The sequence below is a fragment of the Cyprinodon tularosa genome, unplaced genomic scaffold (genome assembly GCF_016077235.1).
Source record: "Cyprinodon tularosa strain WSP-4 unplaced genomic scaffold, ASM1607723v1 ctg615, whole genome shotgun sequence".
Lineage (NCBI taxonomy): Eukaryota > Metazoa > Chordata > Actinopteri > Cyprinodontiformes > Cyprinodontidae > Cyprinodon > Cyprinodon tularosa.
Window position 1 is genome coordinate 362,754 of NW_024039358.1, and position 13,659 is coordinate 376,412.

A 13,659-nucleotide genomic window follows, 5' to 3' on the forward strand; every position below is an offset into this window, starting at 1 on the left:
AAGCTACCCCAGCAGTGCCTAGAAGAAAAGAAAAAAATGAGAAAATGCAAAGACTATGAGAGAAAGAAACTAAAGAAAAGAGGGGGACCATAGAAGTAAAAAGGAGAGACGACAGGAGGGATGGACAAAAGGAAAAACCTTTTGCTGTGGCCCTGCAGAAGTTTACAAGCAGATGAGAAAATCTTCCAGTCTGTTTCCAGCTTTGTAAAAAAAAAAAGAGCTGTATTATCCCTTCTTCAGCAGATGGGGTGTGTTTTCAGTCCAGTAAAGGCCACAGGAGGCGTCAATCCCTTGGAACCTCCACCTACTCTCCATGTCTGCAGAAAGGATCATGTTCATTCTTCCTGGATATCATGCCGTCTGCTATGACCTTCTTGGTCTTGCTGGTGTTCAGATTAAGGTTTCATCCTCTGTTATATAAGCGCCACTACAATGGTGTCATCTACAAACTTTAAAACCATGTGAATTTTAAGGTAAAGATACATTTGCACCCATGCATGAACCTCATAAGAAGTGATTAAGGTTTCTGGATAACACCAATGTGTTGGTTATGCTGGTTTTAGAAGGAAATAAAACTAGCAAAGAATTTAAACTAAAATCAGCAATCCCACTTTCACCTCATACATTTCAATAAGCTTACAGATGAGGTTCCGGTTTTCCTGTATATCTATACATTTAATCTTAAATAAATGACTTTTCATGTTCCTTTGTGTCATATAAACATGTAAATAAATAAATGAGGTATGATAATTATCCAAAACCTAAGCAGATAACCATTCCAACATCAAATATCCTGCCATGTCAGATCAGTAGAAATAGCTTTTAAATAAATGCAATGGTTTGTTAAACTGAGCTTTTTTCTAGTTTTATATTTCTGTGTTGATGCGTGTGTACTCAGTGCACAGCTTGTTCTACAGCCTCAAACAGTCCCTGACCTAAAAAGCAGGCTAATTGCAGGTGTGGAAGGAAAGAACAGCTGCTCCTAAAAAAACAACAAAAAAAGAAACCGTCATCCTTCTGTCTGAACTACAGAACGTAATAATTAGCTGTAATACCTCCAATCTAACAAGCATAACAACAAAGATTAATTTCTATTTGCTTTTTGAGAAAAGTTATGCTGTATAAGAAAATAAAAAAAGGAGCTGCTTCCAAATGATAACATATTTTGAAATGTATTAGTTGCCTTATAACATAGGACTCAAACTTAAAGTTTTAGGCTGATTTTATAATGTTTTGCTATGAAACTATCAACTAGAAAAATGCAAGCAATCTCACAGTACAATTTTTTTTTGAATTCATGTGAATTTCATTAATAACTTTTGAATAATTTTCTTTAAAAAAACAGTTTTTCATTACCATCGTCATAAAATATATATTAGCTAATATCTGGTGACGTTAGATAACTTTAGGTGTTACTAAATTATCAGACTATCCTATTTAAAGAATTGCTGGAATAAAATGTTTCATAATGAAAAAAAGGAATCAGAACCACTGGTGGTGACTTATTTCCAGTAGGTTAGATCAGTTATTCCCAACTGGGGGTATGCGTACCCCTAGTGGTCCACAAGTGCATTGCAAGGGGTACATACAAATATTTTATTTCCTAGGTAGTAAAATAAAATAGGGCTGGGCGCTGTTTTGCTTTGTGAGGACTCAATTGAAAAATTAAACACGTTGTTCAACAAAAAAGTTAGTTTTTCTTGTGTGTTTGAGTTCACCTTCAGCTTTGACACACATCAAAATCAAGCAGAAAACTATGTAAAACTAATTAAGTCAGTCTGACTATAATTTTTGTTCTAAATTTTGTTTCCAATTCCTCAAGTTTAAATGTGATTATAGGGGAGATGGAAAGAATAAAATGCCAAAGAATAAATGCTCAAATTAAAAGATTAAGTGAAATAGCTTTATTTTATAATTAGTTATTGTACGTTCCACTTGTGGAAAATAATCTACACTTCTGACTGAGAGGGGTACTAAGGGTAAGACAAAATGTCTAAAGGGATTCGGAAGTCAAAAAAGGTTGGGAAACTCTGGGTTAGATTACTGTAACAGTTATTTCCTGGTTTTCATAAAAAAAAATAATAATAAAAATCTGCTTCCTGAATTCTTACCAACATCAAGATGGTTTATTATATCACTCTAGCTAACAATACGCGGATTGCAACAGGGTTTAAAAGTTCTTCTCAAGCTCTTAAGTTCTTCTGCTTTGTAAAGCACTATCTGCTCATTGGTCAGGTACATTTCTGAGATGCTTGTTAACTATAAAATATTAGATCCTTAAAGGTATCGTGGTGGTTTTCGGGAACTTTTGAATAGACTCGCCCTCTCCACTTAAAAAAAAAGCACATTCTCAATCCTGCACACACTCCCGAGAGGGAACGCCTATCATACTCCTGCGAGAGCATGCACAAACCCATTTCTCCTCATTCACGCTCTGTTTAAAAGTTGCTGTTTGCATCGCTCATACAAGCTTACTTTCCAAAAGAAGATTTGCTATTTTTCCACCATGTCAGACTCACTACCAGTAAGTGAAAATGGGTACGGGCACGTAGCACGGCCTTACGTTAACATATCACCAGCATGATTGATAATTAGGAGGACCACTTATTTTGATGATCCCCCCGGAAAAAGAACATCCTTTAATTTTACAGAGCCATGTTCTCTTAAGGCTGATTTATACTCAGAAACCAGATCGCAGTTAACACAGATATGCCCCGACCCCTGCCGTAGACACTCTGGTGCACCTCTCCAAAATTGTAGGTGACCACAGACAGTGCTGCCGGCAGAAGGCCTCTGATTGGTCAATTCTGCATCTGCACTACACTATACATGTTTCCTGTTTGGTACCTTACCGGCTTGTTTTGTTTGTATGACCGCCATTGTGGAAAGCGACTCATGAAGATGGACCAACTAGAAGAGCAAGGTGCGCAAGAACACTGGGACCCTCTTTCACAGCTAGTTCGTGATTTTTTCTATTGCGTTGTGGCGTAGAATAACATAGCATGGCGTGGAATAACAAAATAAAAATATCTGCATCATTCCTGCGACGAGTTCACTGCGACACACTGCTGCAGGAGTATAACCAGCCCTTTAGTGTTCACAGGACTAAAACTAAACATGTTGAGGCATCATTAGGTTTCTATACTCCTTTGCTCTGTTACAAACTAACTAAAAATCTAAATCTGCAGAGACTTGGTGCCAGTAAATCAGGAATTTACTGACAGAAAAATTGTCTACTGTGGATTATGGTCAGAGTATGACTGGTGAACTTTCAGAAAAATGTATATAATTTAAAATGTATGTTTTCTTTTATGTAATGATGTTATGCTTATACTTTATTATTTTCTTTCGAGCTTTTGTTTTAACTCCTCTAAGGCAATCTAGATTGCCTTGTGAATAAACAGTGCTCCAGTCATGGAGAAAAATACTAGTCAGCTCTTATTCTGTTTTTTGTTTTTGGTTTGTTTTAATGTATTTTTCTGGTAATACCAGAAAAATAACATTGCATAAAACGCGGGTAATCTTGTAATATTTTTCAATGACTGTATATAAAAGCATTAAATGTTATACTTGCAGTAGCTGCAGAGTCTGATTCTAAATTTCCTGATGACCTTGTCTTTAAATGTTTTTGTCTATCCAAATTTAGTAAAGGATTTCTTTAAGCTAAAACAAAAAAAAAGTTTTTTTTTGTTTTAGCTTTCCCCCCCCCACTTTTTTTCAATACTTAAACTAAACATTTCACAAGCTACATTATAATATTAATGATTGGCAAAGTAGGCTACTTTGTTTCTTAAGTGGGCAATAATCCTTTTTAGAATTTTAAAAACCCTTAATGTGCTCTATTACAATGTGGTGAACAGTTCTTAAGTGCTGATACAATATACATTAATTTAAAAATAACAATAATGTGGGTCATATTGAATGAAGTCCCTGTCTCTTCGTATGCTGTTTCCTCTAATAACATTTTTGACAACATTTAGAGGGGAATTCTCGTTATTTTCCTACCAGTGGAGTAGTTTTATTGTACATTTTTCATAATTACTAGTTTTAAAGTCCATAAAATTGCCTTATTGTCCATTTAATTTGCTCATTGACCAGCCTACCAGTTTTGTTTGACAACTAAAGGCTTGGCTGGCTTTAGGTTGTACCGTACAGATTCCTTTGGCTCAGTGTGTTGTATTTCATGCAAAAGCATACAGGTTTACGCAGTGTTGTAATTATTTGGTTTCTATTGAATTCAATTTAATTAAGAGTGTCAAACCTGATGGCATAGTATACAATCATATGGAATGATATTAAACATTTTGATAACCTAATATTAATTCTTGCCCCTTTACAGATACATACTACTTTGTGTTGGTATTTCCTAAAACCCAAACAGAAAAAGAGAGTAATGTGTGGCTGAAACATGAAACAATACAGTATTAATCTATCAAGGTATTCAATTTTATTTTGTGTGAGATCCCTTTTTTGTCTGAAAAAAGCAACTTTTATGGTCTGAAGTACTCATGAGAAAGGTTACTTTGTTCAAACAACAATATCTCAGTACCTCCAGGCCAGATGGAGGCAGTGTGGCACTGTTTCTGTCAGGCTTCGCAGCTTTCCCTGTCCCTTCTATCTTTCCTCCTTCCCACTCATGCCTCCCTTGACTCCCTTCATAGATCACAGCAGTGCTGCAGAGAGACATGGCAGCCTCTCTGATCTTCACATCGGGGGAGGACATGGAGGGAGAGAGAGAGAAAAGGTGGCGACAGATATAGAAAGAAATGGCAGAAAGATGCATGTAATATGGGGAGGCTGAGGCTAAAGAATTAGATATATTTAAATAAAATTACCAAACAGCTGTTTGAAAAATGTAAAAGAAAAGGAAAAAACTCTCAATGATGAAGCCCAAACTCATCATATCTTATATGAGACATTAGGCAATAGAGAAGGGTTTCATAAAAGCGCTGGATAAAGAGAAAAAAATCTTCAAATACTTAAAAATAATGCATCCATAATGCAACAGATCACCACTGTAAGAATAAAGAAGCCTGCTTTTATGTACAGCACAGTGAATTATCAATTAACTAAACAGCCATAGAAAAGAATACATTGTGGACCAAACCTCTAGTGCCTGTCTGACTGACCGCTGATGCACCGACTTTAAAGATAAGCTCATTTTTAGTGACAACTGTAGCTTATAGGCTAAGAATGGACCTAAAAACTAATATATAAAAAGCCCATCGCTAGAAAAATGTCAGGAATATAGTAAATGTAAAATTTATACATTAAAATACACTTCATTAGTGTTGTTGTTTTTATTTGTTTGGGCTTTTTAATCAATGCTAATAGGTTTATATTCTCCTTCAGCTTTTCATAAAAAAATTAGCAAACGTTTTAAATTATGCAAGATAGATAAGATATTTAGCACTGACATTAAGACACAAGTGTTTAATGTAACTTTTTTATTTTTATCATTTCTGTTAAATAATATCAGAATTGTTCTCAACAAACTTTCACAAAGGTTAGTTTTAGCCAATTATGCAATACTGAATTGCATAATTGGCTAAGTTCGCATTTTGGTTAGGTTTTGATAAGGAATTTGTCAAAAGGAGTTTCTATAAGTGATTAAATCAGTCACACTATCAAATGCAACCTGCAGCTTTCTTTCCTGTTTACTTTTAAAAGCAACACAGATTTTTTTGTGCTATCAGCCTCTTTCATGGGGTCTCACTCAGTGCATCGTATCTTACATTTCTGTTATATAAAGTACATTTTAACAGGATTAGCAGGATGATTACAATTACTAGTTATGCAGGCTTGTTATGTGTTGTGTTTAGGATTGAAAAATCTGGAGTATATGAAGCTTCTAAAAGACATGTTTTCTTCACTAATACGGGCCTATTCCTAAATCACGAACTTTAATAAAATCCACAAAGGTATACAAATCACATAACCTGAGGGAAAGCATTGTTATGGTGCGGATGCTCTATTATTTTCAAAAAAAGGTTTCCTACATAAACATGAAAAGCCTACATAACTAAATGCAATCAAATTTTCTAGAGGGCTGTGAGAAAATGGGATCTAGTTTAATTAGTTTCAACTGCCCATGCTTTGTATTTCAACACACAAAAAATACTACTCCAACATCTTTAATATAAATGTAATGACTTATGTAAAATTGAATGTTTATATATTCCTTATATAAGATGGACTATTTTTTCTTTAACAATAACTGAAACCGCTCATAATGAAATGTTTTATGAGTTATAAGAAGTTCTTTTGGCAACAGAAAATGTTTTTCACCTAACTAAAATAATTTCCAAAATATAGAAAGAACAGTTGAAGTGTGTTGCTACCATTTTGAGTTCAAACAGTAGACCAAGTTCAAGTCCTGTATTACTTTAAAAAACATACGTTTAACTTTCCTAATGCATAAAGGTCTCTTAGATTTTGACCTTCAATCTTTTTTTTAAATTTTGTCTGATTTGCATCTCCACATGAATTAAAGGAAAAGTCAAGTCATTTTCATAATTCAAACATCTGAAAGTACTTTAAATATGAAATTATTACATACAGCTCAATAAATTATAAGTGTTTTAATTAAGAGTAGTTTTCATTGTCAAAGAACACTACTGCCACCTACTGGTTTGTGACATCATGGTGCGGTATCAGCTGTTAATCAAGTCCCAGTGCTGTATCAGGTGTTTTTTACAACACACTATTATCCAAGTCATCTTGAAAACATTCTTTTTCGAAAGATTGGCTGCATATGACGTGTTTTTTCTCTGGCCAGAAGTTCGATGGCAAACTTTTTTTTCACTTTTACCTGATGTATCACAACATCCAACTACCAAGCACATGGGCATTGTCAGTTTAACTGTTGTTGATTGCAGATGTGTCTAGTAGTTCCCATTGTTTTGCTTGCAAAATGGGGAGAATAGCGCTAGGCTGTCCGACAGTGACGTCACTGTCGGAAGATGTCAGGACAGAGGTGTTACTATATTTGGGCAAAAATGGCTGCTCCCGGACTCAGCGATCATGACAAAAATTATTGTTTTTATATTTTTTTTTTTTACTGATTAACAAGAAATTCATTAAATCCCCACAAACATATTAGTTTTAGGTCTAAATAATGATCCATTGATTATCCCTGGACTTTTCCTTTAAAAAATTATCTCCCTTTGTAAAATCTGAAAGAAGGAAGGCAGTAGTTATATGATTTAATTAAAATCCTACAACCACAACACTGAAACTTGTCTGTGTGAAGATTGCAGACTTTCTCAACTTCATAACTAAAATAATAGTCTATCCTTGTTCCCAACTCGGTCTTGGTACCCTCAGCTTGATGGCTGCCTGATAACAAGAGATAGGTTTCAGACTCCTCTCCTGTGGAACCACCTACCAGTTTTAGCCTGTGAGACAGATATCCTGTCTACTTTTAAGGCTAGGCTTAAAACTTTCCTTTTTGATAAAGTCTATAGTTAAAAAAAATAATGATTGCTTAGTCACTGGGTCAGCAGAGAAGTGGGAGAAGGTAGATTGAATGGCACAATAGGGCTGGGAAGAATTCAATCTACAGTAGAAGGATATCTTCTTGGGTTGACCTTTTTCATCACTTATCCAAAGTAGTTAGGTAATCCTAATATGTTACATTTATGCTGCTATACACTTAGGCTGCTGGAGGATACGTGGACCATTTTTCCTCATTCTGCTTCATTCTATCTCTATTCTCCTATTCTATGGAATTTGCTCGTTCCGCACATAACTTTATGTTCTGTTTTTTCTCGTCATTGTAACTTCATCTGGTCTGTCCCTGTTTAACTGTGACACCATCCTGGAATGAAATATCAGCCGGGTCATGCCATCAACACCTTTGTTTGTCAGTGTTGAAGTTTGACATTTTTTTTTTCAGTGTGGTCCTGTTTCTTTTACTGTGACTAACTGTATGTGCTCTCTTTCATTCTTTGACATTGGAGCTTGTTTGCCTGGCTGTGTCTTTCCCAGTCGGGGCCACCTGTTGAGCTAGTTAACAGTTACCCTTTGCATATCCACTTCTTTCTGTATGTCTGCTGCTGTCTCCTTGAACCCCAGACTGCCTGGGTAGATGGCTGCTCACACCGAGCCTGGTTCTGCTGGAGGTTTCTTTCTGAGAACAGGGAGTTTCTCCTCTCCACTGCTGTTGTATGCATGCATGCTAGGTGTGAGGGACTGTTGAAAAATATCCTTGCCACAAGCTCATCCAGTAGGAGTGTGTCCTGCTAGTCAATGACTGGATGCAATCAGCTGTTTTTTCTTGATATTTATAATCAATCTGACTGTACTGTTTATGTAAAGTGCCTTAAGATGGCATGTTGTGAACTGGTTCCATATAAATAAACTGAATTGAATAGATACTTCATTACAGCACAACACCCTGATAGCTTGCCTTGGATGGAAATGATGACTGAAATTGTGATACAAACTTAAGACATTGATAGACAAACAGTCCAATCACCCTCACAAGGTCTTAGTGAGCTGTTTTCAAGAGTGTTTTGATGGAATGCATCTATACCTGATCCAGGTGCAGGATACTGAACACTGATGCTGTCTTAACTGCCGCCATCAGCCAAATTGTACTAGAATAACATATACTATTGTGTTACCTACTTATGGAATGAATAATAAGATATTCATTTTAGATCATTCTCTTTTCATTTTTTGAAGCACAGCCACCCCTCTGTTTAACAAGTTTAATGTTGCAAATATTGTATTTTTATACCACCTTATCTTATCTAAGATGCTAAATTGTATATAAAGACTGCTGTTTAACAGCTATTAGTTCACAACATAGTCATAGAATCACATTTACATGAATAATAAGGCTCTTGCTGTGAAGGCATTAAGCAGAGTAAAGGCTAACACAGACAAATCCCAGATATTACAAAGGATATACTGCAAATCCTTTAGAAAAACAATAGTTAGTTTGCATTTTTTGGTTACATATAAACAACACACTCATTCACTTTCTTACAGGGGAGGGATGGATTTTTTATTAGTCATCAGGACTTGAAGCATCCAAGTTCAGAATCATTCAGTTTTGGCACCCTGAAAGATATTAGACTATTTTTAAATATATATTCTCATTTACAACAACACATGTTGAACCAAAGAAGCAAGAGAACCAAGATAAAGATAAGGCTGTATTTGAGTTAAACTTAACTTTGAAAACAAAATGAAATGAAAAGGCAAGGTTTTCTTCTCTTAAAAAATAGCCTTGATACATTTCCAAAGTTCTGTTTTAGTTCCAAGCAAATATAATTCCCCTCTCCAAACCCCTGACCCCCCCTACCCAACAAACAGGAAGAAAAATGGAAGAGACACAGTACTGTAACAGTTATTTCTATTTTTTGGCTGCCCTTACATCGTACCATTGTCTAATTGTTCAAAAAAGATAGGTTTCCTTAAAAGCAGATTTAATGATTTTGATCAGCATGCATGTAAATTGATACTTCATTTTTCTAGAGTCACTTCACTTCAGCTTGCTGGTAGCTGTGTTCTCTCACGCACTACCTTGTGTCTTTGGCAGTAGTGGCGTTTCATTGTCCACAGTCGTCTTCAAGTTTGCAGAGAAATGTATTCCTTGCCCACAGCTCTTTTCCTCTCTACCCCTTAGAGGGGTCAAAAATAAATGAATAAATAGATACATAAATAAATAAAAAAGAAAAAAAAACAACAACAAAAAAAGGTCAACATTTCACATGTTAACCTCGAACAAATATGGCTGCCAGTTTTTTTTGTGTTTTTTTCTTTTGGTGGACTTCCAAAATGTTTTTTTTTGGTTGTTTTTTCATTTTGTCATAAAAAAATGTGATAATGTGTCTAACACTAACCAATTTCTATTGTATAGGCAGATGTCCAAAGGATGAGCCAGTCATGCTGAATCCTCCATCTTGGTTTCAGTTTGCATGATGACTGTAGTTTTACAACAGTAACTGAGTTACTTTACTTTTTTTTCTTCTTGTGGATATTTTTTGCACCAGGGAAGGCTAGTCATGATATAGTAACATATATATATGAATATATATATATAATCGGTACATATAGTAACTTAGGTTATTTTACCTTTTTTTGCGGTCAGAATTGCTCCCTGCTTTAATCCCACACCGCAGTGGTTCACAGTTTAATGCGATTAAAGAATGAAATCAAGAGGAAACAGCAAGTAAACGAAGGAGCGGGGTGTATGGGAGTTCACGTTGTGTGTGCGTGTGCGTAAGAGGGCTTATGGTATGACAGTGCAAGGGCAGTTTCATAGGCTGGGCCAAACGGGCAAACTGTGCACCCAGTTTATTTAGATTAGGAAGAAAATTAACATAAAACAAAATCACCTTTGAAAAGGCAGCCTGGCCCAGCCTACCACGCCATGGATCCATAGCCCTGAGACAGCCACAGACCCCAGACACCCCCCTCCTGATTTATCACCCCCCTCAAACATGTTTAAAACATGTTAAACATTGTTCATGGGAAAATCATGCATGTTTCTTTTTTATGCATTTTTACTTCTTTTCTTTTTGTCTTGTTTTTCTTTTAACCAAAAGCTTAAAGATTATCTGAGGTCTTTTGAAGAACTCAGAAACTCAGCCCCCCTCCTTCCCCCCTTACTTGCCAGTCTATTCTCTCATCTCCACCTCTCAGCTCCTTCCTCCTTCTTTACTAAAACCTTTTTCATTTGCTACTCTACCCTAGAATCCACGCTTTGTCTTCATTTTCATACAGGCGTAGTGCGCCGATTGGCTGCCGAGTCTTTGAGGTCCTTCTGTACGCAGTTGTGGACCTGTAGGAAGTTGTGGTCCCTTTCCGTAGAGTTATACGTTGCTGTAGGGGTGCCCGTCTGGCCCTTGGGCAACGTGTACATAGACAGCTCGGTGGAAGGCAGTGTCCCGAAGGCCTTCAGGCCCACTGGTGATGCCTCACGAGAGTGTGAGGGATCCGTGGAACGGGATGAGGAACGCGAGCGGCGTCTATAGCGATAACGGTAGCTCGGGATTCGTGTGATGGCAGCACCTTGGAGGTAGTCTGCAGCACGTGCACCAACTCGCAGCTCCCGGTGGCGGTCAATAAACATGTGTACTGCTAGCACACCCACCATTTCAGCCATGATGAAAGAGAGGGCACCAAAGTAAAAGGACCAGCCGTATGAGTAGCTGTTCTTCTTGGAGTCACTCTTTGAGGGGTCACCAGCGTTGGCTGATATATATACAATGATTCCTATAATGTTGCTCAGGCCTGAGGAAACAACAACAACAACAACAGTAAAATTAGATAAATACGTGCAGTGAAATTTACAGGTTATTGCATTAAGCAAATAACAATTTCAAAGTTTGAGGATGACTAATGGCACCATACCATACTGTACCGTACCCCAACACAGCTCATACATAGAAGTGTTTACATTGGACAGGTTCATATGAAGGATAAAAGATTAAGATTCAGAAGAAAATCCACACCAAGTTAGAAGCTAAGGAGAAAAAAGGTTCAAAAACAGGAGGAGGTGGAGCATGCTGGACCTACAGCAGCAGCAACGGTAGCTCAATGCTTGTTTTAGGAGCCATAATTGCTCAAAGTGACAAAAGTTGACATGAGAAAAAAAAAAAAGAAAAACATTTCCACACACCAGCAGAAGAGAATCCAAATGCACATAAAAAGCAAACCATGAGTGCAGAGAAGGGGCATGCACTCAAGCTTGAAATACATTAGGCGGTGCTACGGTTTTCAATCTCCACTCAGAGAATGCTCAAAATGCACGTGGAGAGTAGTTTGCCATGCATGTGTTTAAAAAAAAAAACTGATCTTATCAGTATTTCTTATGGGTGTGCACTTTTGGCAGAATTCTGACTTCTTGGTAACTGTATAAACTGGGTCTATGAGGTGCTACCTAAATGTTACTTTGCAACTTTTTTAATTTTAATGTAAAGCTGAACTGTCTCTGTGCTGACCTCATACAGTAGGGCTGAAACAGTGGTTATCTCAGCTGAACTTTCCTATTTGTTCAAAAGGTGTGTGTTGGCTCAAACAGTTTTTTACATGATGATCACAACCCTGCGTTTGGGAAGAAAGAAAACTCACTGAGACCCAAGACCCTGTGTGAGGTATCTTGCGGCAGCGACTGAAACTGATTAAGTTGCGACCTGCTGATCTAAGGAGAAGTCCCGTCATATTCAGAATTCAAACTTCTGAAGATACTTTAAATATGAAAGTATTACATACTGTTCAACAAATGATAAGTGCTTTAATTAAGAGTAATTTTCATTTGAATGGCTTTACTGGAGGCCCCCATGTTTGTAAAAGAACACTACTGCCACATACCGGTTTGTGACGTCAAGGTGCAGTATCAGCTGTTAATCAAGTCCCAATGCTGTATCTGATGTTTGTCATAAGCCCTATTATCCTCCCTCTTCAGGTTGGCAATCCAACAATGAACAAGTGGTGGATCACGAGTGGAAAAGTTTAAATAACTAATTTTTCTTTCACTTTTACCCAGTGTAGTACAACATCCAACTGCCATGCATGTGGGCATTTTCAGTTTAACTACAGGTCTTGCGAATTTCAATGGCAAAGTCCTCCGAGAATCTAAAATAATTTTTGCTGATTGCAGGGCTGTCTAGTAGTTCCCATTGATTTTGCTTGTAAAGCGGGGAGAATGGCGCTCGGCTTACCACACCGTGACGTCACTGCCCAAAGATGTCAAGAGTGAGGTGTTACTATATTTGGACAAAAGTGGCTGGTTCCAGACTCAGTGATTGCGATGAAAATTATTGCCCTTATTTTTTTTTATGACTAACGCTAAATTTATTAAATCACTGCAAACGTTTTAGTTTTAGGTAGAGATAATGATTATTTCTTGTTGACCAGACTTCTTCTTTAAGGCATCCCTCATCCTATAAATGGTGTAAATATTAGCAGCTAAGCAAGCTTGAAGGATGCAGTTGCATTTTTCCTGCTGCTCTGCAACTCCCTGATCTAACCCTGCTTGTGCCTTGTCTTTTCTGAGTCCTCTCTTCATATCACCTGAATTCAAACAATAGATCTGATCAGCTGGTCTCGCAAAGCAATTAATCAAATTTTCTCAACTGGAATACAGGGAAAAGGGGACCCTTCCATTCCTTTACATACTTCGTGGGATACATCATGGACTCCTGGAAGGCTTGGAGGATAGTGTGTTTTTCAGTGTTGTCAGTGGAGGATATCGAAGATGGATGGATTTTCAGATTTATGATACTTGGATTTCTCCTGTTTGGATTTGGAGGACCTGATGTATCTACTATTACAGAGGATGTTGGCGGCAATTTGGGCATTGATTAGGCTGCTGGCAGCGTTTGATGCGCTCACAAAGGCTGTGAACGAGCAGGACCGGTAGCTGAACCGTATCCTGGGTGCGATTGAACGCACGCTGCCTGTGGTGGTTGAACTCTAAGGTGAGATGGGATAATATCTTGGATGTGCGCGCTCACTTCAAGGCAGAAAAGCCCAACAACAATGTAGCTTCAATTTATATATTTATAGAATTACATTTGTAAGAGAACATAGGGTGAAACAGGGTTTTGCTATGTTAAAACAAGAAAAAAATGAACTAAATGTTTTAATCCCACTCTTGCATCCTATATGAAACATCATACCACTCTGAAACAATCTCTGGAG

The 13,659-nt window shown here is 37.2% G+C and overlaps 1 protein-coding gene across 1 annotated transcript in view; it reads right to left on the minus strand.

Annotated features, from left to right (window-relative positions):
* Positions 1 to 8,991: 8,991 nt before the first annotated feature.
* LOC119798252 (voltage-dependent calcium channel gamma-2 subunit-like) overlaps positions 8,992 to 13,659 on the minus strand; it is a 97,802-nt gene continuing 93,134 nt past the window's right edge. The window contains exon 4 of the mRNA XM_038307620.1: positions 8,992 to 11,247. Within this exon, the coding sequence (XP_038163548.1) occupies positions 10,730 to 11,247 (518 nt within the window). The 3' untranslated portion in view covers positions 8,992 to 10,729. The remainder of the gene's footprint in view (positions 11,248 to 13,659) is intronic.